General features: G+C 39.3%; 1 protein-coding gene across 5 annotated transcripts in view; it reads left to right on the top strand.

Annotated features, from left to right (window-relative positions):
• The window catches only part of TMEM182 (transmembrane protein 182), an 83,314-nt gene that overhangs the window by 13,951 nt on the left and 45,447 nt on the right, over positions 1–23,916 (top strand). For 2 of the 5 annotated variants that reach the window (XM_025354962.1, XM_025354959.1), the window contains exons 2-3: positions 11,982–12,081; positions 13,717–13,815. In XM_025354962.1, the coding sequence (XP_025210747.1) occupies positions 11,982–12,081; positions 13,717–13,815 (199 nt within the window). Of the gene's footprint in view, positions 1–6,910; positions 7,038–7,880; positions 7,966–11,424; positions 11,744–11,981; positions 12,082–13,716; positions 13,816–23,916 lie in introns of those variants that run through there. The other 3 variants (XM_025354961.1, XM_025354960.1, XM_025354958.1) reach the window with 3 other exon arrangements.

Below are 23,916 nucleotides of genomic sequence, written 5' to 3'. Positions count from 1 at the left end.
TTGAAGCAAACGTACACCTTCCCAGAATCATGTTTTATTCCCTCGTTTTGTCCATCTCCCTGATTTGCCGTAATAGGGCATTCTCCCAAATGTCAGACAGTCAAAACCTTATGACGGTCTTTCCGGGTATCCAATGGGTGAATGAATAAGAACTTGAACACATTGGGAGTCTGCTACTGGGAGGAGTGTCACTTCAGCTCATTCTCTCTCAGACTCTGCAGAAATCAGTTTTGTGATGATTCCATAGAACGGTGGTTTCCAAGGGGACATTTGGTAACCTCTGCATATATTTTTTATTGTCCCAACGTGGGTGAGGTGTGATTGGCCTTTTACCCACCCAGTGTGTTCACAGGGCTGTATGAGTCTGCTAGGGCTGTATGAGTCTGCTAGGACTGCCACAACAAAATACCACAGACTAGGTGGCTTAAAAACAGACATTTTCTCTTAGTTCTGAAAGCTGGAAGTCCAGATCAAGGTGCAAGGAGGGTTGGTTTCTGGTCAGGCCTCCCCTCCTGGCTTGCATATAACTGCCTTCTTGCTGTGGCCTCATTTAGCTGCTTCTTTGTGCATGCTCAGAGATTTCTCTGGTATTGAAGCCACGTTGTTGTCTGGGGTAATACCTGAGGTTCATTGCCTCATGCCAAGAAAATTGAGGACATGGACACACACAAGGAGTGAGTTTAGGAGCAGAGGTTTAATAGGCGCAAGAAAGAGAAAGGAGAATAGCTCTTGTGAGAGAGAGGGTTGCAAGAGTAGGTCTTCCGGCCCACTGCGGAGTGCACCGGATTTTACAGACAGGCTTGAGGAGGTGGTGTCTGATTTACATAGGGCACACAGATTGATTGGACCAGGTATGATGTTTACATAGTGCATGGGGAAGCTCCCCACCCCACCCTAATCTTATTATGCAAATAAACTTTCCACTTGACCTGGGCTGTGTCATCTGCTGCCTACTGCAAATGTGGTTGGAAAGCAGAAGGAAAGACGGAACCGCCATTTTGAACATGCATAGTCCCAGGTGGCCCTTTCCTATTGGCACAGCTGCCTGGCCTTCACCTGTGCAAACTTGTAGCCTGCCTTTCTATGTCTGCAGCTTGATTTTATAGGCTACTCTTTGTTAGCAAAGAAAATGATTTTGGGGCTGCTTTTCATTAAAAGGAAAACCTTACCAAGGACCTTCCTGCCCTCACTATCTGCCTACATAACTTCTTCTTAACTCCTGTGTCATTATGTCTTTTTCTTTCTTTCTTTTTACAGACAGGGTCTCGCTCTGTTGCCCAGGCTGGCACTCACTGTCACCTTGAACCCCTGAGGGCTCAAGCGATCCTCCTGCCTTAGCATCCCAAGTATCTAGGGCTAGAGGTGCATGCCACCATGCCCGGCTAAGTTTTAAATTTTTTGTAGAGATGGGGGTTTCATTATGTTGCCCAAGCTGGTCTTGAACTCCTGGCCTCAAGAGATCCTCCTATCCTGGCTTCCCAAAGTGCTGGGATGACAGATGTGAACCACTGTGCCCAGCCTCTTCTTATGAGGATACTAGTCTTGCCAGATCAGGGCCCACCCTTTTGACCTCATTTAACGATAATTGCCCACTTATAGGTTCTATCTCCAAATACAGTCCCACGGGGATTAGGGCCACATACGAATTTTAGAGGGACAGGATTTAGTCCGTAGACAGTGCTTAGGCCAGAAAAGCCCTGCCATAAAGAGATTCAGAGTTGTCTCAGTTTCCTCATCAATAAAATGAGGGCAATCCTGGTGCTTATTGCAGTGGATGATTGTGGAGAGCAAAAGAGCTGACAAACATCAAGCACTTAGAACAGGGCTGGAGACAGTGTGAGAGCTTGCTAAGTGTTGGGCATTGTTACTTTGTTACTTTTGACATTTTTGTTATTTAGCTGTTGTGTCCTTTGGGTATCCTGATATACTCTAATTTTTAAGTGCTTACCCCATACCATGTATGTATAATAATTAAGCAGAATTTAAGGGACCTGGCTGAGCAGAACATGAGCGGTCTGTGTAGAACCTGTGGCAGCACCTTCAGCAGGCCTGGGACAATGACCTCTGCCTGGACCACTTCTGACTATTTTACGGTGACGCAACACCAATGGCTGTTTCCTCTTGGAGACATGGTGGCACTCTGGTGACACCAGCGTGTCTCCTTGCATTTCACTCTCTTTCTCATGGATTAGGTTGTCTTTCCTTTGGAGCATATGACCTGAACTTGCTGGGTCATTAGAGACTCTTACAAGCACCTCCTCTGGAAAGTCAGTTGGAAAGGAGTTTACAAGTCCATTACATGTTTCCTGATAAAGAAGGAACTAGTAACATACCCCAGAGACAAGGATAAATCAGAATTTCTTTCTCTAAATTAAGACTCAAGTCATTCGACATAAGAAATATGCAGAGCACTTTTATTACTGAAGGACAGAAGAGGAGAACCTTTTCATTCACACAGCTTCTAGCTTATGAAGTGTAATATGCAAACTTAGAAAGAATTGTTTTAACTCTAAACAAATGAATGAGGAAATTAAATTGAAATTACAATAGTTGAAAATGTAATTTGTTTGTGAAATAAATCTAAACCCTGTAAGTCACATCATTTTGATTTCTGAAATCCCCCAAATTCTATGTTAAATGATTTCACTGTTTGGTCCCCATTTTTTTCCCCTCCTTTCAAGAGTTACTATAATTACATGCAGTAATAGAATTCTTTATGAGATAGAGCCTGGAGCTAGGTAGCAAACCTTTTGCAGAGGGAAGGGTATTTGGGTCATATACCTCCCTTGGTGTGAATTACTTGTATAGGTAACTCTCAATTTAAATGAGCATAAACTACCTAAATTAATGAAGTGAATGAGCTTATGGATCTTGCTGTAGTCATGTTCTATTTGTTGTGTAACTATTCATTGGGGTCTAGATGCTTAGATGAAACCATCTTAGTTAAGGCTATTCAGCATCAAATAATATGAAACTAAGTCATTGTTCTATATATATTTTTATTAAAAAAAAAAAAACTTGAGATGGGGTCTTGCTGTGTTGCCCAGGCTGGTCTAGAACTCCTGGGCTCAAAAGATCCTCCTTCTACAGCCTCCCAAAGTGCTTGGATTGCAGACATAAGCCACCATGCTCAGCCAGTTCTGCATTTTTGATAGATTCCCAACAATCGACCATAATGTACCGTGGAATGCAAATTGTGCCTATGGCCAGCAGGTGGCAGTGTTCAAACCAATTTAATTAAGCTCCGTAAGATACAGAGCTACATTTTTACTGAGCACCTACCTACCTTACAGCATTGTGCTAGGTGTAAGAGATGCAACACTAAACAAAAACTGAACCACTTATTGCCCCACATAGTTTATTTTTTGTTCTTGTACTATGTGTGAGACTAGAAAACCTGTGAATAATCCCTCAAAATGCTTACAAAATGACCGTGTTTTATATCGATGGGTAAGGGAGGTAGTGGAGAGGATGTCACACAAGAATCACGAACTATAATACAAAACTAAGAGTAAAGGGTCATTAGAATCACAGAAAAAAAAATCACATTTTTACTGCTCATAGGCAGTAAAAATCTGTTTCAATAACGATCATAGGGAAGCAATTGTTCTTTGAGTCATCTCTCAGTTTACTGACCTGTGTCTAGGATGATGGGCCACAATCCCTTATGTGTAATCCTTTGGGCCAGACGAGTTTAGAACTCAGAATTTTGGTGATTTTAGAAAAGTAGCACGATATATATACTGTGCATTACCTAACACCCACTCGTGGAACCTGGGGAACCTTGAAATAAATCAAACACATTCATATTTATGCCATAAAATATATGAGAGTCCACTCTATATGGCCTCATGTTGGTCAGATGTGCTTTGCCAAAAGCCTTGGGTTTTCAGAGACTTTTGGATATTAGGGTGGCAGATGAGGTATTGTAGACCTATGACATACTATCCCATGAAAAAGAATCTACCCTAAAATCTCCAGAAAAGATGTCAGAACTTTCTTTGGTAAACCATTCCAATTTTCTAGAACATGGATTTGCAGTGTGTAGAAGCTATGGGAGTTTGATTTCTGCATTTCTTTCAACATTTGTTTAGCATTGTTGGGTGTTGAGCAATGGCATGCTTGTGTTAAAGTAGACTAGAATTAATTTTGTTTTGGGAATGTTTAAATCATTTCATTAGATATTTTGAGCTGATAAAGAATGTTGTAACATTAGGATTATAAATTTTGACTGTAGAATAAAGAATCTTTTGCTCATGATCACTTAAAAATGTGCCTTGAGATTTCTGCTGAGTTTCAGTGTACCTACTAATAATAAAAACAAGTTAACTAAAAAGCTGAGTAAAAAAGATACTGCATCAAAGCAGGCAAAGCCTTCTGTTGCTTATAGTTATCCAGCTGTTGCTTATCCAGTTTTATTTAACTTGTGAAAACCAAGGGTAGAATTTACCATAATATCTTGGAATGTTATTGATCTTAGTTGACTCCAGATTTTAACAGATTGCTTTTTAATTTTGTAATTTAAGAAACAAACTTAGAACATTTTCACTGCAATTTCTCTAAGTGAATAGAGACCTTAACAGAAATATTATTTCCAGGAAGCCAGAAGAATCTCCGAATGAAGTTATGACCGAAATAAACAGCATAAGAGGGAAAAAAGGGAAGGATAACCAATGAGGTCACAGAGCTTTTCAAATGGAAGAACCATACCAGTGTTCTTAGCCAGGCGTGTTATTCCTTCAGTTGCCTGATTTTACAAATTGCCTTCGTTGGTTTGTTTTATTGTTGAGTCTTTTCCTTGTTCTCAAAAGTATTCCAAGCAGTGTATATAAACACATACAAAAATGTGAGGAGCATAGGAAGGAAATTAGGGGAGGCAGGGTGAAATCTAGCACATCACCGTTTGTACGTAGCCTCTGATCTCACCAGGTACCAAAGTGAAGAGAGAAGCACTCTCAGTTACATGAGAGTATTACCTCACTGAGGCCAGAGAGCACATTCTAGTCACTGTATCCACCCGGGGCACAGCATGGTATGTCTTGGAGCAGGCCAGTGATATATGCTTGATATTACAAGTATTTGTCAAATGAATCAAGATTTATAGTGTCTTTATGATGAAAAATAACTGTAGTGCTCTGTAGAAATTCAGCTTGTATTTAGCTTTCAGACATTTCCCTCTGGCCTTCATAAGGGGATGCTGTTTGTAGGGACCACTGTCCCCAGTAACGTCGTTAAGAATAAGAGGGCAAATTGTATATGGGCTTTTCCTCATTGGCTCATTCATTATTAAACTGATGTGATTGTTGAACAAACATTTATTGACTCAATTTGTTCCACAACATGTGGATTCTAAAAACTGTCTGGGAAAGGGAGAGTGTAATTAAATACATACGAAAACTTGTATGAGTTATGTGAGTGACATTGCAGAGTCTTGCCGTGAACACTTAAAGAACATGTAGCCCATCGTAGGCACTTGGTAAATATTTGTTGAAGGAACTAATGAAGAGGTCATCAGGTAGATGGAAGAGAAAGGCATTCTAATCAGATGGGGAACAAGCAAAGATTTGAGGAGCTACTGGTGCTCCAGGAGGAAGGATGATGTATGTGTATTGGTGTGGGAGCACTGGGAACACCTCGTGAGAAATTAGTCTGGTTTGGTGAAATAGATTTAAATCAGATTTGCAGTGCTAGCAAAGGGAGTTTTATTTTATTGTGATTTTTGCTTTTAAATTTTGTTTTATTATTTGTTTTTTCATTTCTTTGTCAGAAATGTGATCTCCAGCTAAAGTGAGATAGAAGGCTAATATGCAGAAACACCAGCTCATTTGACACACGTCATCTTACCAAGTACCCCTAATAATCCTCTGAAGCAGTGTTCCCATTTTCCATATTAGAAAACAGAAACCTGCTGGGTGCGGTGGCTCACGCCTGTAATCCCAGCACTTTGGGAGGCCGAGGCGGTCGGATCACTTGAGGTCAGGAGTTGGAGACCGGTCTGGCCAATATGGTGAAGCCCCATCTCTACTAAAAACACAAAAAATTAGCCAGGTATGGTGGTGCGTGCCTGTAGTGTCAGCTACTTGGGAGGCTGTGGTGGGAGAATCACTTGAACCCGGGAGGCAGAGGTTGCAGTGAGCTGAGATCTTGCCACTGCACTCCAGTCTGCACAACAGAGCGAGACTCCGTCTCAAGAAGAAACAAACAAATGGAAATTCAGAGAGTTGAGCCATTGGCTCAAGATCACTCATTAATGAAAGGAAACTCCAGCTCTTCTTAATTAAGCGAAATCCCATTCTTTTTTCCTTTTTTTTTTTTTTGAGATGGAGTCTCACTCTGTAGCCCAGGCTGGAGTGCCGGGACGTGATCTCAGCTCACTGCAACCTCTGCCTCCGGGGTTCAAGCAATTCTCTGCCTCAGCCTCCTAAGTAGCTGGGATTTTAGGTGCCTGCCACCACGCCCGCTAATTTTTGTATTTTTAGTAGAGATGGAGTTTCACCGTCTTGGCCAGGCTGATCCTGAACTCCTGACCTCATGATCCACCCACCTCGGCCTCCCAAAGTGCTGGGATTACAGGCGTGAGCCACCGGGCCTGGCCAAAATCCTATTCTTAAGATTGGCAAGGAGGGAGAGTAGAGTATCTACATGGGGAGCAGACCTGGTACCGGCAGTTCCTATTCTGTTCCCCAGACTCATCTTCTCTTGGACGATCACTCTGCAGTCCCCACTCAGCCACATTGCCTCCTCATTTAGACTTGGGAGCACAGTGAGGACAGGCTGGAAGTCTCAAACAAACATTTAACGTTTAGGAAATAAACATAGTCATTACCCATAAATTATTGTGAGCTGCCTTTAGTTGTGAGACCCCGTGGAGATCCCTCTTTGCTTACCTCTGTCCTTCTTCGTGTCACAGACAAGATCTTTAACTCCTACAACCATGAAGACCTTCAGAAGATGAAATTCCTGCCCAAGAGAGTGGATGCCCACAGAGACACTGGTTGTTTCATATTCTGCCTACTAAAGACTTATCTGTATTCAAGGTATTGGAGTACTCGTCATGGTGCCTGCCACTTGGTAGAGGCTTATGCATATTAGCTACTATTATGCACCTCAGTTTACATTTTTGACAATCAACTTCTCCTACAGGATTGATCCTGAGACACCATGCTTATTCTTGTGGCCCTGATGACTCAGTATTTTATTCTATTCTCACGCTGCTATAAAGAACTGAACTACCAGAGACTGGGTAATTTATGAAGAGAAAAGGTTTAATTGACTCACAGTTCTGCAGGCTTAACAGGAAACGTGACTAGGAAGCCTCAGGAAACTTACAATCATGGCGGAAGGCAAAGAGGAAGCAGGCATCTTCTTCACAAGGTGGCAGGAAAAAGAGTGAAGTGGGAAGCGCTGCATACTTTTAAACCATCAGATCTCATGAGAACTCACTATCATGAGAGCAGCAAGGGGGAAATCCAACCCCATAATCCAATCACCTCCCACCAGGTTCCTCTTCCAATTTGACATGAGATTTGGGTGGGGACACACATCCAAACCATATCACTCAGTGTGACAACCTTATCGATGTAAAGATAGAGTCAATATTCCCATAAGGAATAGATACATAGACTAGCAATGGGGCCGTTTTACTATAGGATTTTTAGGAGTTGAGGTTGAGGTTTAGCCAGGCCTTTCTATTGAAAGGCCCCTTTTCCTGGGCTTTCATTAGAAAAGAGAGAGAAAGGGAAGAGAGAACCTATGTCTCAAGTTGTAAATTTGTAAAGAACACCACAGCTGTTTAACAGCCTTCCTAGTGCATGGACATTTTCTTAGGCTTCTAAGATTCCTTGGGAAAGCAACACTGAATGGCTGTTAAAATGCCTTAGGAATCATGGAAAACTAGGAGACTTTGAAGTGACAGGCAAATGTCCAATTTTCTGAAGAAGAAAGACACGTTTTGCCTCCTCGATGGTAAGCCCCATTTCATGTCTTCATTAGCAGAAGTCTAATAAGGATTTGTTAAAAGATGGTTTGAAAACATCTGCGCAGGAAACATGCACCCTACTAAAATCCGGCTCTCCAGAGCTTAACAAGGACCAAGCTGAGCCAGATCAGCACTGTTTCTTTTGGGGGTAGATTGCCAGTTGGATGGCTCAGGAGGTCATGTATTTGCATCTCAGCCAAGACTCCTAACACAAATTGATTTCTATTTTATGTCAGTGCCTGTTGTGTGCCAAGCCCTATGTTAAGCATTGAGAATTATCAAGCTAAAATGGCTCAGTTTTATGATAGCAGAGATGCACACATATGAATGGTTGGAAATTCTGAAGTTAATAAAATTAATGGCAGATTTAATATATTGAATAAACACACCTAGTTCCTGAGGCATTGCCCCCCTAAAGAGTGGTCTTTCATGGCATTTATCCGGGCTCTGCCCTGCCTTGTAAATGCTCTACCAACATTTTTATGGTGATGTTTATATATTTTTGGATAAACCAAAAATGGCGAGAAAAACATTATTCATTGATGAAACTAGTCCAGAAAGATGATCCTTTTCTCTGACAAAGACCAAAATTGTGATACATAGTAACCACAAAGTCTTATACTCTTTTCTACTAATTAAAAAAAACATCTACTTTTGTGTTTGTGTGTGTGTTAAAGATTTAGTATTAGTGCATGGAATTTTAACCATAAACCATTGAAATATAAATAAGATAAATAAAATCTTCCTATCCAACAGATTTCTCCTTCTTTCCAAACAACCAATCTTTGTTCTAACAAAATTTGTTCTAACAAATCTTTTCTTTTGTTTTTCCCACTAGCTCATGAACTCCTCAAAGTCAGGGCCTGTATATTGTAGCCTCAATATCTGATAAAATGCCTGGAAGCTCAAAAGTCCACAATAAGCACTTCCTGAAGATGTATTCCCCGCCCCTGCAGAAAACTTAATTTGCTCTAATATTGCATTAATTATAGAATAGCATCTGTATCAAGTTTATATTGCTACTATAACAAATTGTCCCCAAATTAATGGCTTAAAACAACACAGATTTGCTATCCCACAGTTGCAGAGGTCGGAAATTCCACAGGGATCTCACTGAGCTCAAATTTGTGGACAGGACTGCATTCCTTCCTGAAGGCTCAAGGGGAGAATCTGTTTTCTTTCCTCTTCCTAATTCCAAATGCTCTCTATATTCCTTGGCTTTTGGTCCCCTTCCTCCGTCTTCAAACCAGCAATTGTCTGACCCTTTTGCTGTGGTCACGTTTCTGTGTCTGGCCACTCGGCTAGGACAGGTTCCCAGGTTTTCATGTAAGGTTTCCTGTAATAAGATTGGGACCACTTGTGTAGTCCAGGATATTGCCATGTAAAATAATGTATTCATAGATTAGGATTAGGGCATGAACGTTGTTGTGAGGCCATTACTACTCTTAGCATAGTATCCAGATAAGAACGGCAGTAGTGTTAAGCTATTAGAATATGCCCAGAATATTTTTACTATGTTTCACTGCAGTCGAGCACTTGAGAATTGTGGGAAAGAACCAGAACAGGGAGGAGGAGGTCTGGAGTTGTACCAATCTCAAGGGCATTTGAAGGAATAGAGTGTTTGGCTTAGAAAAATATAGCTTAGACCTCTATTTAGGGGTAGGGGCGGACTGTGATTGATGAGGCCTGAAATGACGGCTGTCTTCAGAATATCAGAAAGTTCTGTCACAGACAGAGGATTGAAACTTACGCTTCACAATCTCAAAGAACAGAATAGAATAAATATCTGGAAACTCCTAGAGTGCAGCTTTTGGCAGAAAATCAGGCAGAGCTGTTATGGCTGTTACTGATGTCCTTAAGTGCCACAGGCTAGAAATGTCATAGCTTGATGGTGTGGGAAGTCTTATAAAAAAATATTTAAGTATTAGATGAGGGATCATCTCAGATGAACCCATAACCTAAATCTAATTCTCGTAGTCAATCTCGTAGTTAATGATTGTGTAACATTCTGTATGGCTTAGAATTCTTTTTTTTTTTTTTTGAGAGTTTTGCTCTTGTTGCCCAGGCTGGAGTGCAATGGCACGATCTCGGCTCACTGTAGCCTCAGCCTCCTGGGTTCAAGCGTTTCTTCTGTCTCAGCCTCCTGAGTAACTACGATTACTGGGATTACAGGGGCCCACCACCATGCCTAGCTAATATTTTGTATTTTTAGTAGACATGGGGTTTCACCATGTTGGCCAGGCTCCTGACCTCCACCCGCCTCGGCCTCCCAAAGTGCTGGGATTACAGGCGTGAGCTACCGTGCCCGGCCTTATTCATAGCTTTTGAATACCTCTGATTGCATATAGCTACAGTCTAACAGGGCCCTTCATCTTTATTGAGGATCATTTTGTTCTCACAAAATCCATTGTAAGAATCTATCCCATGCCACAAAAAGGAAGGAGTGAAGAAAGCTGGTAGAGTTGAGATGCCCCCTTGGAAGGTGAAGTGGTCCAGATTATTGTTGAGAATATAAAAACAATGACCAAAGGAACGGTGCAAGATTTTAAATGCACACAAATACTTAGAAAAATACTCTCCTCTGGCGTATCAGATGTAAAAACAAAACAAACAAATAAGCTTTAAAGAGTCAAGGCTTGAAGAAAGTGTAGATTCATTGCTATTAGGTGGTCTGTGTGAGTATTAAGTATGATTCATCTTTTGAGGAAGTTAGATATTTTAAAATGAAGGAAAAAGAAGTAGATAGGGTTATTTTATCTTAATTCAGGAAATACATTTTTGAGACTTTTTTCGTCAATCCACTTTGGGGATGATTATTTGGAATAATTTGTTTAAGATTCATGAGACTGCTGTAGAAAGTATTGTTTTTTTGTCACTAGTGTATGCTGCATAAAAGCTCTTCTTCATACTTTTTCAAGAATTACCTTACCATGAACATTCTTGACCTTTTAAATATACATCTGAATGTTTAGATTATAAACCTGAACTGTACTGCGTTATGTTAGACTATTTGACCAAAAACGTATTTTCTACCACAAAAAAAGTCCAAAAGGAATTAAGTTAATTACAACTTCAATTGTATTCAAGATCGGTCTTAGTGGTTCTTTATATCTGTGATTTACGTATCTTCAAAGAGAGTCTTAAGTGTCTTTGGGACTATAATGGGCATTCTAGACTAAGAGGAGCTTGTTCAGACACTTAAGATTTGGGACCAATGCTTTCAATGACTTCATAGCCATTCCATCTTCTTTCTACTTCTGTGGATTACCCAACAGCAATAATGATAATCTGAGCCAGCTCCTGATACTTCTCTCTATAGTCAGGAGAAGGTCAGCTATTTTTTGATCCCCATGGGAGAAAGACAGCTCCTCAATCACTATCTTAAAATAGCCTGCAATTCTCAGCTGCTGGGCTGGAGTCCCTCCAGGGGAGAGCAAAGGGAATATGAATCCTGCCGGCAGGGCGTGAGCGAGAAGCCACCAAAACATGAGCTAGGACAGCCTTCTCAAGAAGATTCTGCCGACTCAAAAATATTATTCTTTTTTTTTTTTTTTACTGTTGTTTCTGAGAAACTAGGGGTCTTACCATTTTAAAATTTCGTATTTTATTTAAAAGGAAACCAGTGAATTGAAAATGAGACTAAATATCGCTATCTTCTTTGGAGCTCTCTTTGGTGCTTTGGGGGTGTTACTCTTTTTGGTGGCTTTTGGATCGGATTATTGGCTTCTTGCAACCGAGGTGGGGAGATGTTCAGGTGAACAGAACGTGAGTCTCTTCTTCAAAATAGTGATGCACATGGTAGTTAGGAAGATAGTCTTATGTATGCTCTTGAAACCAGAGAGTAGTAGTGGAGTGTCTGTTTCTTCATAGAAGAGATATGTAGAAAGCTACGGAGCTTTGTTATTTGGGATAAAATACATGTCCTTAAAAAACTTCCTGGCTGTGATGATTTTGATTCTATTTCTCGTACTGATGGCAAGTTACTTCATCTTGTTCTGTTCAGATAGAGAACGTCACTTTTCACCATGAAGGGTTCTTCTGGAGGTGTTGGTTTCATGGGATTGTGGAAGAGAATGACTCCAGTATTTGGAAGTTCTGGTACAGTAAGTACAATTTAGCTTTATTTTCCCCCTTGTCTTTAAAATAAAAATGAACAATCTCTTACATAGTATATGTCACTTTGAGAGGACTGGATTGTGAATTACAGAATCTCAATTAGATGTCTTTAAAAGGTTCATCATGTCAAGATTCCTTTTCAGTAAGTAGACATGGCTATAGGAATAATTATTTTATCTTTTAGCATAAAACAGGAGTCTGAATATTTATGGCAAAACTGAATTATCCAGTATTTCTCTGCTCCTATTTAGAATACACTAACTCTAACAAACAGAACAGGTACTGTCTATAGCATTTTTTCAAGTGTCTGTGAATACTATGTTGCAAATAAATGAGATGTTTTGCTATCAGCCCTTGAAATCTCAAATGTAAAAATCCATAAATAGAGATGTATTATTTTATATTCATAGCGTCAAAGTTAACAGTATCTTTTTTTTAAAAAAAATGATAATTACCAGCAATGGCAGATGAAAGCTTATATTATTTGAGCTTTAACCAAGTTTGTTGGCACTATCAAGAAATGCGTTGCTTTTGATGTTTGTGTTCTCATTGAAACTTTAAAGTCACTTTTTAAGGTAGCGTAACTTTTAAAAACTATAATGCATTCCTTCAATTGTGTTTTTTATATTGAATTATTCTTTGAAAATCCATTTATTGAAAATAGCCAGCACTTATTTCATTGTATTCAACAATGAAAGAGCTTTTTATTAGCCTAAAGCTTATTGAGAATTGAAATTATTAGTCTTCTTATCAAAAATCAAAGTATGGTATATACATAATAGGATCATGGAATATTTAATAAAAATAGGAGGTCCCTGAAAACTTAAGCAAGCTGGTGGTAAGTTGGCATATATAAGGAACAAAGTAGTGATGAAGCCGCCTTTTGAGGCAAGTACCTGATAGACTATCTTACAGTGGATTTAGGGGCAGGAGAGTAAGCATACAACTTGCCAGTGGAAATGATTTAGACTTTGGTAAAGGAAAGTAAGTCAGACTGTGCAAGAGGAAGATTTTGCCAAAGACTTTGAGAAAGAAAGAATATTTCAATATTTCAGTCCACCTTAAAGTGTACATATAAAAATTTTAATTTTTCAGACAACTTAAAAGTACCTTCTTGTGACATTTTCAAATATTAAAAATTTATTTGAATTATTGTATAACTTATCATTTACATTCTTCCCTAAAATAAAATGGACATAGAAGAAATTTTTTTATTAATTTGAACTAATCAAGGTTAAACTTAAGTTTATTAGATTTTTAAAAACAATTATTTTTTAATCCCTACTGTGTGCTAGACACTGTTAGGTACTAAAGAGTATGTGAAAATAGATGAAATGTGGTACCTTAAATCGCAAGGTGATATAAAGGGCATTTGCATTTATTCCATTGAATTATGTCATGTAGCTAGATGTTCTGGATGAATCCACCTTCCAAGTCTCATGTGCATCTTGATATGAGTTTCCTAGAGGGCCCTCCTCACAACAATTCTCTGAATTTGCTAATGGAACCAGTAGTTTTATTTTGCTTGTGTAACCCTTGTGTTCTGTATTTCTGTTCCATTAAGGATGAGTCATCACTGAGTTTTTCAATAACAGATGCCATTTTTTTGCTCTCCTTCCTAGCCAATCAGCCACCATCCAAGAACTGCACACATGCTTACCTGTCTCCATACCCCTTCATGAGAGGCGAGCACAACTCGACCTCCTATGACTCTGCAGTTAGTAAGTACCTTCTGTCCTCAGCCTACCTCTGAAAGGGTTTTATCTTTCTGAAGGATGCCCAGATCAAAATTGTTGAGAGCAATTAAAAAGCAATTTAAGACCTGTAATTTCAACTTTTTTGATCTGTTAGATTAAAAAATGTTATTTTTAATGTGCCATTTATAATTTTAAAGAACATAACTTTGATCTAAAAGTAAAGTCATTGTAATTTACTAGCTGCCTATTAAAGTATTTTAAAATGTGCTTTCCCATATGAAGATAGTAATATTTATTAAGAAGAACTGCTTCTTAAGGTTTTAACAGACCTAAAATGAGTCCTACAGTTGAAAATATTGTAATATACATCATACTTCTAAAACTTTTTTGTAATCATTACACATGAGAATATAACAGATAAATATATATAATATGTATATAACACATATATATGATATAAATATATAGTTATGCTACTGTTTTCATGCAAAATGACTGAACTCTGTGTGTGTAATATCCCATAGGAGAAAGACAGACAGATATCATTAACTTAAAATCACATTAAGAACATGAAATTTGTAATAACTTGCTCAGGGTTGGTACAGACTATCAATGTCATATATAGAACAGAAAATTGTTTTTCAAAAAGAATAGCTATTATATTTAATGTTCTCAATAAATTAATATTAGTCAAGGTTCTCCAGAAAAAAGAGAAACAATAGAACACATAAATATATATTATATACACACATATAGGTATATACATATGCATGTACACATACACACATACACTTAGAGTGAGAGAGAGTGATTACGAGGCCTGGTAAGTCTGAAGTCTACAGGGCAATTGGCAGGCTGGAGATTCAGGTCAGAGCTGATGCTGCAGTCTCCAGTCTGAAGGCTGGAGACTCCAGTAGAATTTTTCTTCTGCAGTCTGGAAGCTGACTTTCTTCTTTCTCAAGAAACCTGTTTTTTCTCTTTAGATCTTCAGCTGATTGGATGAGGCCCAATCATAGTGTGGGGTAGGGAGTAATCTACTCTACTCAAAGTCAAGGAATTATAAGTGCTCATTGCATCTAAAAATACCTTTACAGCAATATTAAGCTATTATTTTACCCAACAACTTGGCACCATAATCCAACCTAGTGGATATATGACAATAACCATCACAGAACTCAACACATCTTTACATGTAACTATTTTTCATCTTTCTGTTAAATATGTAATTCTATACATTATAATTTTGTTTTAGTTTTGTCAAAGAATGTAGCATTTGCTTGTATTACATCATGAATAGGACACTTATAAAGAGAGTATGAGATCTGGATAGGGAAAGAGGTGAGCTGACCCGCAGCTGTGCTTGTCCACCAGGGTTCCTTGGGTTCGAAGGACTGGGGCCACTTTCCTTGAAAACGTGTAGTATGGATGCTCCTTCCCATTAAAAGCTGCAGAAGACACCTCACTCACATTTGTCAAAACCTTGGTGTCATGTGGAATGGACTTAGAAGTATACAAGCCTACCTGTCTCTAGTAAGAGAAGAGATGGATGGTATAGGAAAGAATAGGAGAAACTCTTTTGTTTTACAGACAAGTTACAAAATGATGCTCCTTCCCCAACATTCTTACTTTTATAAAATGAACTGAAAAGTAATACAAGGTTGGCTTTCCAGAACGTTAGGTATTAGCATAAATATTAGTATTGTTGTTATGCATATAATGAGGTCCTGTGATAAGATATGTATTGTAGGCACCGTATATTTTAAAATGATCACATATTTGAAAAGCCTTTGCTTCAGGGAGATAGTGGAGAACTTGAAAAACAAAGTAATGTAATCTGTGCGTAATAATTATGATGGAGATGGATTGTAAATACGTGTCAGAAAAATTATACTGCAATTACGCTTAGAATTATTATGTAGCACTGCATTTAATTAGTGTGTCACTTTTTTGATCTGGTGACAAAACCAAATCCAATTTTTTTAAATTATCAAATTCCTCATTGGCGCACATACTGGAACTCATTCACTTTCAGAAACTTTGTCAATCACTTTAGGTAAACATGATTGAGATGTGTTCTACAACAGAAATGCTATACCCAAGTTTCATTCATCATCATCGTAATGTACAAGGAAATTTGATATTACGTTTGTTAAATTTATGGGGTTTCTTTGTTTGTTTCTTTCTTGTATCCAAGAGAAAGGTATAGATTTCATTGGAAGCTTTGTACCTGACTTTTCAGTATGGTTTCCTAGTTAATGAGACTACATATCCTTCACTACGCTTGAGAATCACTATTAAGTTTCATGTAGCTTCACAATTACCCAACATCAGATACTTGCCAGGTCACCTTTGGTAAATTGAAAGTATCATTTATAAATTCTGATGTATTGTGGCCTGGCAAAGTATTGGTGAAATGGCTTTGTAGTGTCCTGAGCTTTTACAATTACAGTTAGCCAACGTTGAATTCAGTGAAAATAATATAGTGAGTGTATGATTTTTCTGGAGTAACAATTTTAGAATTATAGGACACTACCAATGAAATTATCCTTTTATAATAAGGAGACTGGGAATTAGAGAAATCATGTGATTCTGTCTTCATACAGCTGCTTATTGGCAGAACGAGTGCAAAGAACCAAGTCTGGCTTTTGTTTTGTTGATAATCTAATAAACTACAACGAATGAAAAGGCTAATTGTAGTGCATACTATTAAAAAATACAAGTCTTTTATTTATATCTTTACAAAATAACAAATTAAACTTCCATTGGCTCTTTCTACCTTTATATTCGAAGCTGACACACGAGTCAGCTGAATCAGGCCTAATTCAGTGTTTTCTTTCATTTAAAAGAATCTCAAATACATATTCTGAAATTCAGTTATCCTCAAATCTAGTTATTTGAATGACTGGCCAAGCCTGGTGAGGGTGGTCTAATTCGTAGAATTGCTTTTGAGGTAGGCTTGTGTACTTCTAAGTCCATTAAACAATTCTGTTACCTTTGGAGACTTGTCAGAGTCTAGATTTTCTGGTTTGTTTCATGTTTACATTCAGTCACAGTTCACTTGCTTGGCATCATTTGGCAATGATGTACTGAACAGAAATGAATTTTCAAGACAATTCCACCCCGAGTGAATTAATTTTTTGCTTTCTCAGTGTCCCCATTGCCTTTGATGACCCCTCTATCAGTGCTCATTATGCTTAACTGCAATTGTTTGTTTACCTCACTTCCTACATTATGTATTCGAGCTCTCCAAAGCATAGTTCCTGGTAATTACTAGATGCTTAAAAATATGTCTAGAATGACTTTATGCAAAATTACAGTTACTGTTTTCAGCAATAAACTAGTTGGATTTTATTTTTCCAAGTGGAAATGTTTATAAACTCAATTGCATACTTTTCATTTCTTCTGAAGCAGAATGCAATGAACACAGTTTCAGCTTTTCTTGATGAGTGGGAACAAATACGTACTTACAGGGGTGAGCTCTCTGACCTTCTTTAAGGTTATCCATCTCAGTATCTGTCCCCTTGCCCCAGGACCTGTGTATATGCCCTAAACTTCCCCAAACGGTGTTCCTCTCTTCCTTCCTCCTCCTCTGTTCATTTTTCTAACAGAGCAGGTTTATCCCTCCAGCCAGTTCAAGCTTCAGTTTCCCAAGGAAGACTTCTTTACCTGCCCCCTACCCTACTGGTACCTGCGCTGGGCCATGCTCTCCTTTATAAAACCCAGTCTTTAATCTGTCAATTCATAGCGCAGTTTTAAACTATGTACTCATGTACTTATCTTGTTCATGTACTTTCTTTCCAGTTCAATCCTAAGCTCCATGAGAGTGGGGGCCTTGTATGTTTGGCTCTCTATTGTATCCACTGTGGACCAAAAGCTGAATGCACGTTTTGGGGAGACTTCATTATTACACTGTACTGTGGTATGAATACTGATGCCCTGAGTCACTATTGATGTGCAGAATTTCTTTAGCCCTTTACTAAATTAACATACACTTTAAAAATTTAAAAAAAAAAAAATTTGTTTGGCCAGACGTGGTGGCTCACGCCTGTAATCCCAGCACTTTGGAAGGCTGAGATGGGCAGATCACTTGAGGTCAGTCAGAGACCAACCTGGCCAACATGGTGAAATCCTATCTCTACTAAAAAAAAAAAAAAAAAAATCACACATGCACAGAAAATTAGCCAGGCGGGGTGGTGCACACCTGCAATCCCTACTACTCGGGAGGCTGAGGCATGAGAATTGCTTGAACCTGGGAGGCAGAGGTTGCAATGAGCTGAGATCATGCCCCTGCACTCCGGCCTCGGCAACAGAGCAAGACTCTAGCTCAAAAAAAAAATTTTTTTTTTTGCATACTTTCTGTAATTTTTGGTCTTCCACGTTGTTTTCGCCTGCCAGCTGTCTTTTGCTTTTATTGTCAATGTTTATTTATCTAGTACTATTTTCTGGTCTTCTTTCACCCTTATAAAAGTGTAAGCTGAAGTGAATGATGTGAGGCTACAAGCAGGGAGGCTACAAGCGAGGCAAGATGTTAGTTGACAATGCATTAGTCTGCAAGTAACAGAAAACAAACTGTAGCTCAAAAGGTTATTTTTCTCCTGGAACAAGAGGGTCAGAAGCACCTTCCACAATGATGCTGCCAGGAACCCAGGCTCTGTCAACTATTTCTTCTACCATCCTTGGAGATGGATAGTCACCTTCATGCTCTTTCATTCTAAGGAAAGTGGAAGTGCTTTTAGAATTTAACAGTCAGTTTCTGCCCATGTTTTATTCATCAGAACAATGTCACGTATCCCTCTGGTTGGTACACATTGTTTTGGGCTGTCTAGCAACATAGAAGGGAAATAGAGAAAGCCTGGGAGTGAATGAAAATCAAAATCATTCAGTGAATCAATATCATCAGGGGTTGAACAAAGGTGGGACCATAAAAATGGATAGGAAATAAAGAATATAATTGATACGTGAGGAGTTCACATGTAAAATTGGTAGCCAAACAAAAAAGAGCTGCAGGGATCAAGAATGATGAAGAAGTTCCCTTTTCAAATAGGTGTAATTCAGTTTAAATAACATACAGTAAAAAGTAATGTGGACATGTACCTTCAAACAATAAGTATTATTTTAGTGGGTTTTTAATCCTTTTATATGCATATTATATTACATTTTAATCATCATAAATACATGTCCATCTTGCTTTTCTATTTTTATGTTAGCACACATTTCCCCATGTATTTACTTTGATTTCTCAAATTTTAAACATGTTAGTTGCTACCTCTACATAAAAAATAATTCTATGTATGTAGCATTTTTTTTGATAATTTGTATTTATTCTTTGGGTTATATTTCCAGAAGTGTGAATAGTGAATCAAAACATAGAAATAAGTTTTCTTTGACATTGTTATTGTGCCATACTGTAAAATTGCTTGCCAACTGGTACTAAACTGTGAATTACTTTCAACTAAGAAAATTTGGTAAAGTGGACAGAAATCTGAGGGTTAAGAGGGGGTATGTTTTGAAGTAGAGCATGACGATTTACTTTGGTTTGGACGTATTAAATTTGAGTTGATGGTGGAGTAACAGTTTGTAATAATTCAGCAAGTAACTTGATAGGCAAAACTGATTTTCCTTAAAGTCATTAATTATCATAGTTGATATTGATGAGAAATTGCAGAGGTGATTTTTGATATCAAATATAATCTTTAAGGAAAACAATCGTAGGAAAGAAGACAGTAAAATATCAATTATTCTTAGGGGAAGAAGGGAAGAAGAAAGACAGCCCACAAATGAGGGAGAGAAAGAAGCATTAAGTAACAAGTCAGTGAGCAGTCTGGTGCATTTTCTTGGGAAGGAGGCTGTGCTCTTCAATGTCAAACGCAGAATGAATGGACATGAGAAGCAGGCAGGAAGGAATTGGGTCATAAGCCAATGATGTAAAAGTTCTTGGGGCCTAGTAGCTCCGTCTTCTCCAAGGGCTCAGCTACAGACACCCATTAAAGGCTCCTTGTTCCAGGCACCTACTTCTATCCTAAATCCACCTAAGGCTTCCAGATCATCTGCTGTGTATCCCACCCCGGTTCACTGCCCATTCTCTTAGGTAGGACCTGAGGACTCTTTCCTCTTTACTCTACAATGCCCTTCCTCCCTCAGAGATCCCATTCCATTTTCCTGCACATTTTGTCACCTGAGGATCCTCCTGAGAGCCAAACCCTACCTCAGGCTTCCTCCTTTCTTCTCTTCTCACAGGAAGAGAGGTCAGACAGCAGTGATCTCACAAAGAGGTGGTATCAGAATGATGGGAATGTGAAACCACACGCTGGGATGCTTGGGGAGTGAGCAGTGAGGAAGCAGAGACCTTTTCAATCAGCCAACACGGCGGCTTGGAATAGCCACCAACAGAGCACAGCATGGTAGAGGATACAGCGTCTTTATACAGACAGCCACATCCACACACACCTACTTGCTTTACCATACAAGGCAAAATAAAATACAAACATGAATGTCCTGACATTTGACAGTTTGAAACAGCCCAGGAAGAATTAAGATTTGAGTCTAGAGTTTATATAAATGTAAATTCTTAAATAATTTAGGAGGCACATCAACCTGTTGTAGGTACCTAATCTCATTGAGATACCCCTACCTCAGCCGCCACCCTGGCTTACAGATCGATCACTCTGTCGTAGCTGGGTCTTATTTATCAGTTTTTTGGGTGTTCGTATGTGGTGATTCTGGACATTGTCCTAAATACAGCAAATCATTCCAGATACTTCCACTCTATTTTAGTTAGCTAGAAAAAACTACACACCACAAAATTTAATGGAAAATGCAATTTAGTCTCCTTTTCCTGTAAGCGTCGAGTACTTAGATATTTGGAAATGCCTAACATTAACTTAATTTCCTGGTATTGGTTCAGACATTTGGGATCACACAGCCATGACCACAGACACAGTATCACATTACAGGAGTGGCTGCAGTTCCCGAATAACAGCTGACTTTCATCTGGGACCCCAGCCCAGGCTCCCTTGCATGCAGGCTTGGGGCTCCTCCCAGGGTGGCTCACTGGGCTTCCACATGCCCTAGCTCTTGAGGGTAGAGTTGGCTTGAAAGTTCTAGGGCACAACATCAAGGCTGTACTTAAAACTTACCTTTTTTTCAGAGGGTGCCGTTTCGTGTTCTGTACAATTTATTTGTGGACTTCTCAGAACTGGTTGGCAATTTATGTAATATCCCTGCACTAATGGGAGGCAATTGCTTCCTGAAAACAAGACCTGTGATTATCCCAGCAGCATGGCCTGGGTTCCCTTCGCCAAGGGCAGGCTTCCATCTCCACAGAGGCCTCAGTGATCCTTGAACATGCCTGCCACACTCAGAAGCAGAAACCTCCTCTCACGCTAGGAACTCCTGATGCGTACAACAGGATTTCTCATCCTTGGCACTATGGACATTGTGGGCCAGATAATTCTTTGTTGTGGGACTGTCCTGTGTATCGTGGGATATTTAGTAGCACCGCTTGCCTCTACCCAATAGATCCCAGTTATGGTAACTAAAAATGCCTCCAGACATTGCGAGGCGTCCTGGGTGTGCGTGGGCACAAAATCACCCTCTAATGAGAATCGCTGAGGCCATCTAGACATTTAGTCCCAAAACTTCTAACCCAGGCCCAGGATCTTCTTTGAAATTATACTTATACTGCTTATACCTTGTGCGCAGCTCCAGGTCTGGGCCCGAACACCACACAAGAATAGCTTCCTTCCACTGCCTTCTTTCATGCAGGGTATACAAACCCTAAAGGAGCAGGGAGCTGTCTGGGCCTCTCTTATCTTGAAGCGTTATTGCTTCTGCCTGAAACTTTGGACCTTTCCGTAGGAGAAAGCATCAACTAGAACCAGGGAAAAGCAATTTTTGAGTGCCTGCTGTATACTAAGCACTGTTCTGGATGCTTCAGAATCAGCCCTAAATTCTTGCCCTCATGGGACTTTAATTATACTGGGGAGGCTAAAGTAAACAGTCAGTCAAGTACTTCGAAGAAAGTAAAAGATGTGAGGGGTGTGTATGTGTGGAGGGGAATTCCACGCTAAGTAGGGTGACCAGGGCGGCCTCATCAACAGGTAAGGTTTGTTTTGAGGTAGACATCCCTAGGTTGAATGTGGGTCCTGCCATCCCATAAGCTGTTTTGGAAGCTCCTCTAGTCCTTCTTTCGGAGACTAGATGGTGCTGCAGAGTGTTTAGCACAGGGACTGGCTCATGGTAAGGGTTCTATGGGGGTACAAGCTGGGCTTCTGGTCTGCATTCCTCACCTGGTGCCATCACTTTGGCTAAGAGCACTCGGGCAGGCTTCTTAATCTCCACAAACTGGTGTGTAAAAGGGAGATAAGAATAGTTTCAACCTCACACAGTTGTTTTCAAAATGAAAAGATATCATAATACAAATGCTTGGCAGAGTCGTTGCCATGTAGTTGGTATTCAATAAATGCCAGCTATTCTTATGATGATACACCAATTTAGAGCACCAAAAATAAGACATCGTTAGGGCACATAAATTCATCATAGCTTCTCCAAACACTTTCTGCTGTCTGAAGGGTGTGTGTGTGTGTGTGTGTGTGTGTGGCCACATAAGGCATTTGGCAGACTTCCCAGCCAAGAGCTAGTGCTTCATAGACACATGTTCATTATTGGTCATTATCACTGTCATCCTAGTACATGGTAGTTAATATTATGTCATCTGTACTGACCAAGATATGCCACTCTTTAGCTGGTAATTGTGATTAACATTTACTCAACAGATATTTTTTGAGCACATACTATATATGCCAGACACTTATTGTAGGTTCTGGGAAACAGTAGTCAAAAAAAAAAAAAAAAAAAGGGATAAAAGTTCCTGCTCTCATGGGGCTGACATTTGGGTGAGGGGAGTCAGAGGAAGCAACATAGCTTGGTGGATTACACGGCAGTTACAAGATGACACGTGCTCTGGAGAATCCTAAGACATGGACAGGGCTGGAGACGAAGGGGGTGGACATAAATAAGAACTCCATAATGTGGCCAGAGGAAAGCACATCTCTGACATTGGAGTGGAAACCAGAAGAAAGCAAAGGAGTGAGCCATGTGGTGAGAAGAAGGGTGTTCAAGACAGAGGGAACATCAGATGCAAAGGCTCAGAGGTCAGGGCATACTTGATGGGTGACAACAACAGAGGAGAAGGTGGGCAGCTGGCGAAGAGCAAGTGAGGGGAGCATAGAAGACATGGTCAGAGAGGCAACTGGGGAGGCTGAGCTATTGAAAAGACATTGGCTCATTCTCTGAATGAGGTGAGAGGGGGAACTAACGAGTGCTTCCAATCTGACATGTTATACAATAACCTCTCCAGCTTGTTGTATCATTAGCAGCCTATGGAAAGGCAAGGGAGGAATCAGAGAGTCCAGTTAGGGGACTTGATGTATTCCAGACGACTAGGACCAGGATATTAGGAGGTAAAAATGTGTCTCATTCTAACATAGTCCTATTAAAATTATTTAACCACCATAAGGGAATCTATCAAATGGACATCGCCCATAAAAAACAAAACAAAATAAAACACCAAAAAAACTGTGTATGTATGGACTGCTGTGTACTTTAAAATATCAGTTCTGGAATTTTTTTTAATTTTGGACTTTTTAAAAAACTATTTCATTTTAGAAATTTTTAAATTTTCACAGAAGAGTATAAGGAACTTATATGTTACCATCACACAAATTTAATAATTATCAACATATCTTATTTATACATCTATATAAATCTCTGTAAATAAATTCACACTGAATTATTTTAAAGCAAATTCCAAACATCATATACTTTCTACCATAAATGTGTCCATATGTATCTTTACAGATTCTGCACTCTCTGATTGTTTTAAAACTCTTTCTTTCTTTCTCTTTCTTTCTTTCTTTCTTTCTTTCCTTTCTTTCTCTCTTTCTTTTTCTTTCTTTCTTTCTCTTTCTTTCCTTCTTTCTTTTCTTTCCGTCTTTCCTTCTTTCCTTCTTTATTTCTTTCCTTCTTTCCTTCCTTCTTTCTTTCCTTCTTTCTTTCCTTCTCCCTTCCCTTCCCTTCCCTTCCCTTCCCTTCCCTTCCCTTCCCTTCCCTCCCCTCCCCTCCCCT

Source organism: Theropithecus gelada, chromosome 13 (assembly GCF_003255815.1).
Source record: "Theropithecus gelada isolate Dixy chromosome 13, Tgel_1.0, whole genome shotgun sequence".
Lineage (NCBI taxonomy): Eukaryota > Metazoa > Chordata > Mammalia > Primates > Cercopithecidae > Theropithecus > Theropithecus gelada.
This window is presented reverse-complemented; position numbering and strand designations above follow the sequence as displayed.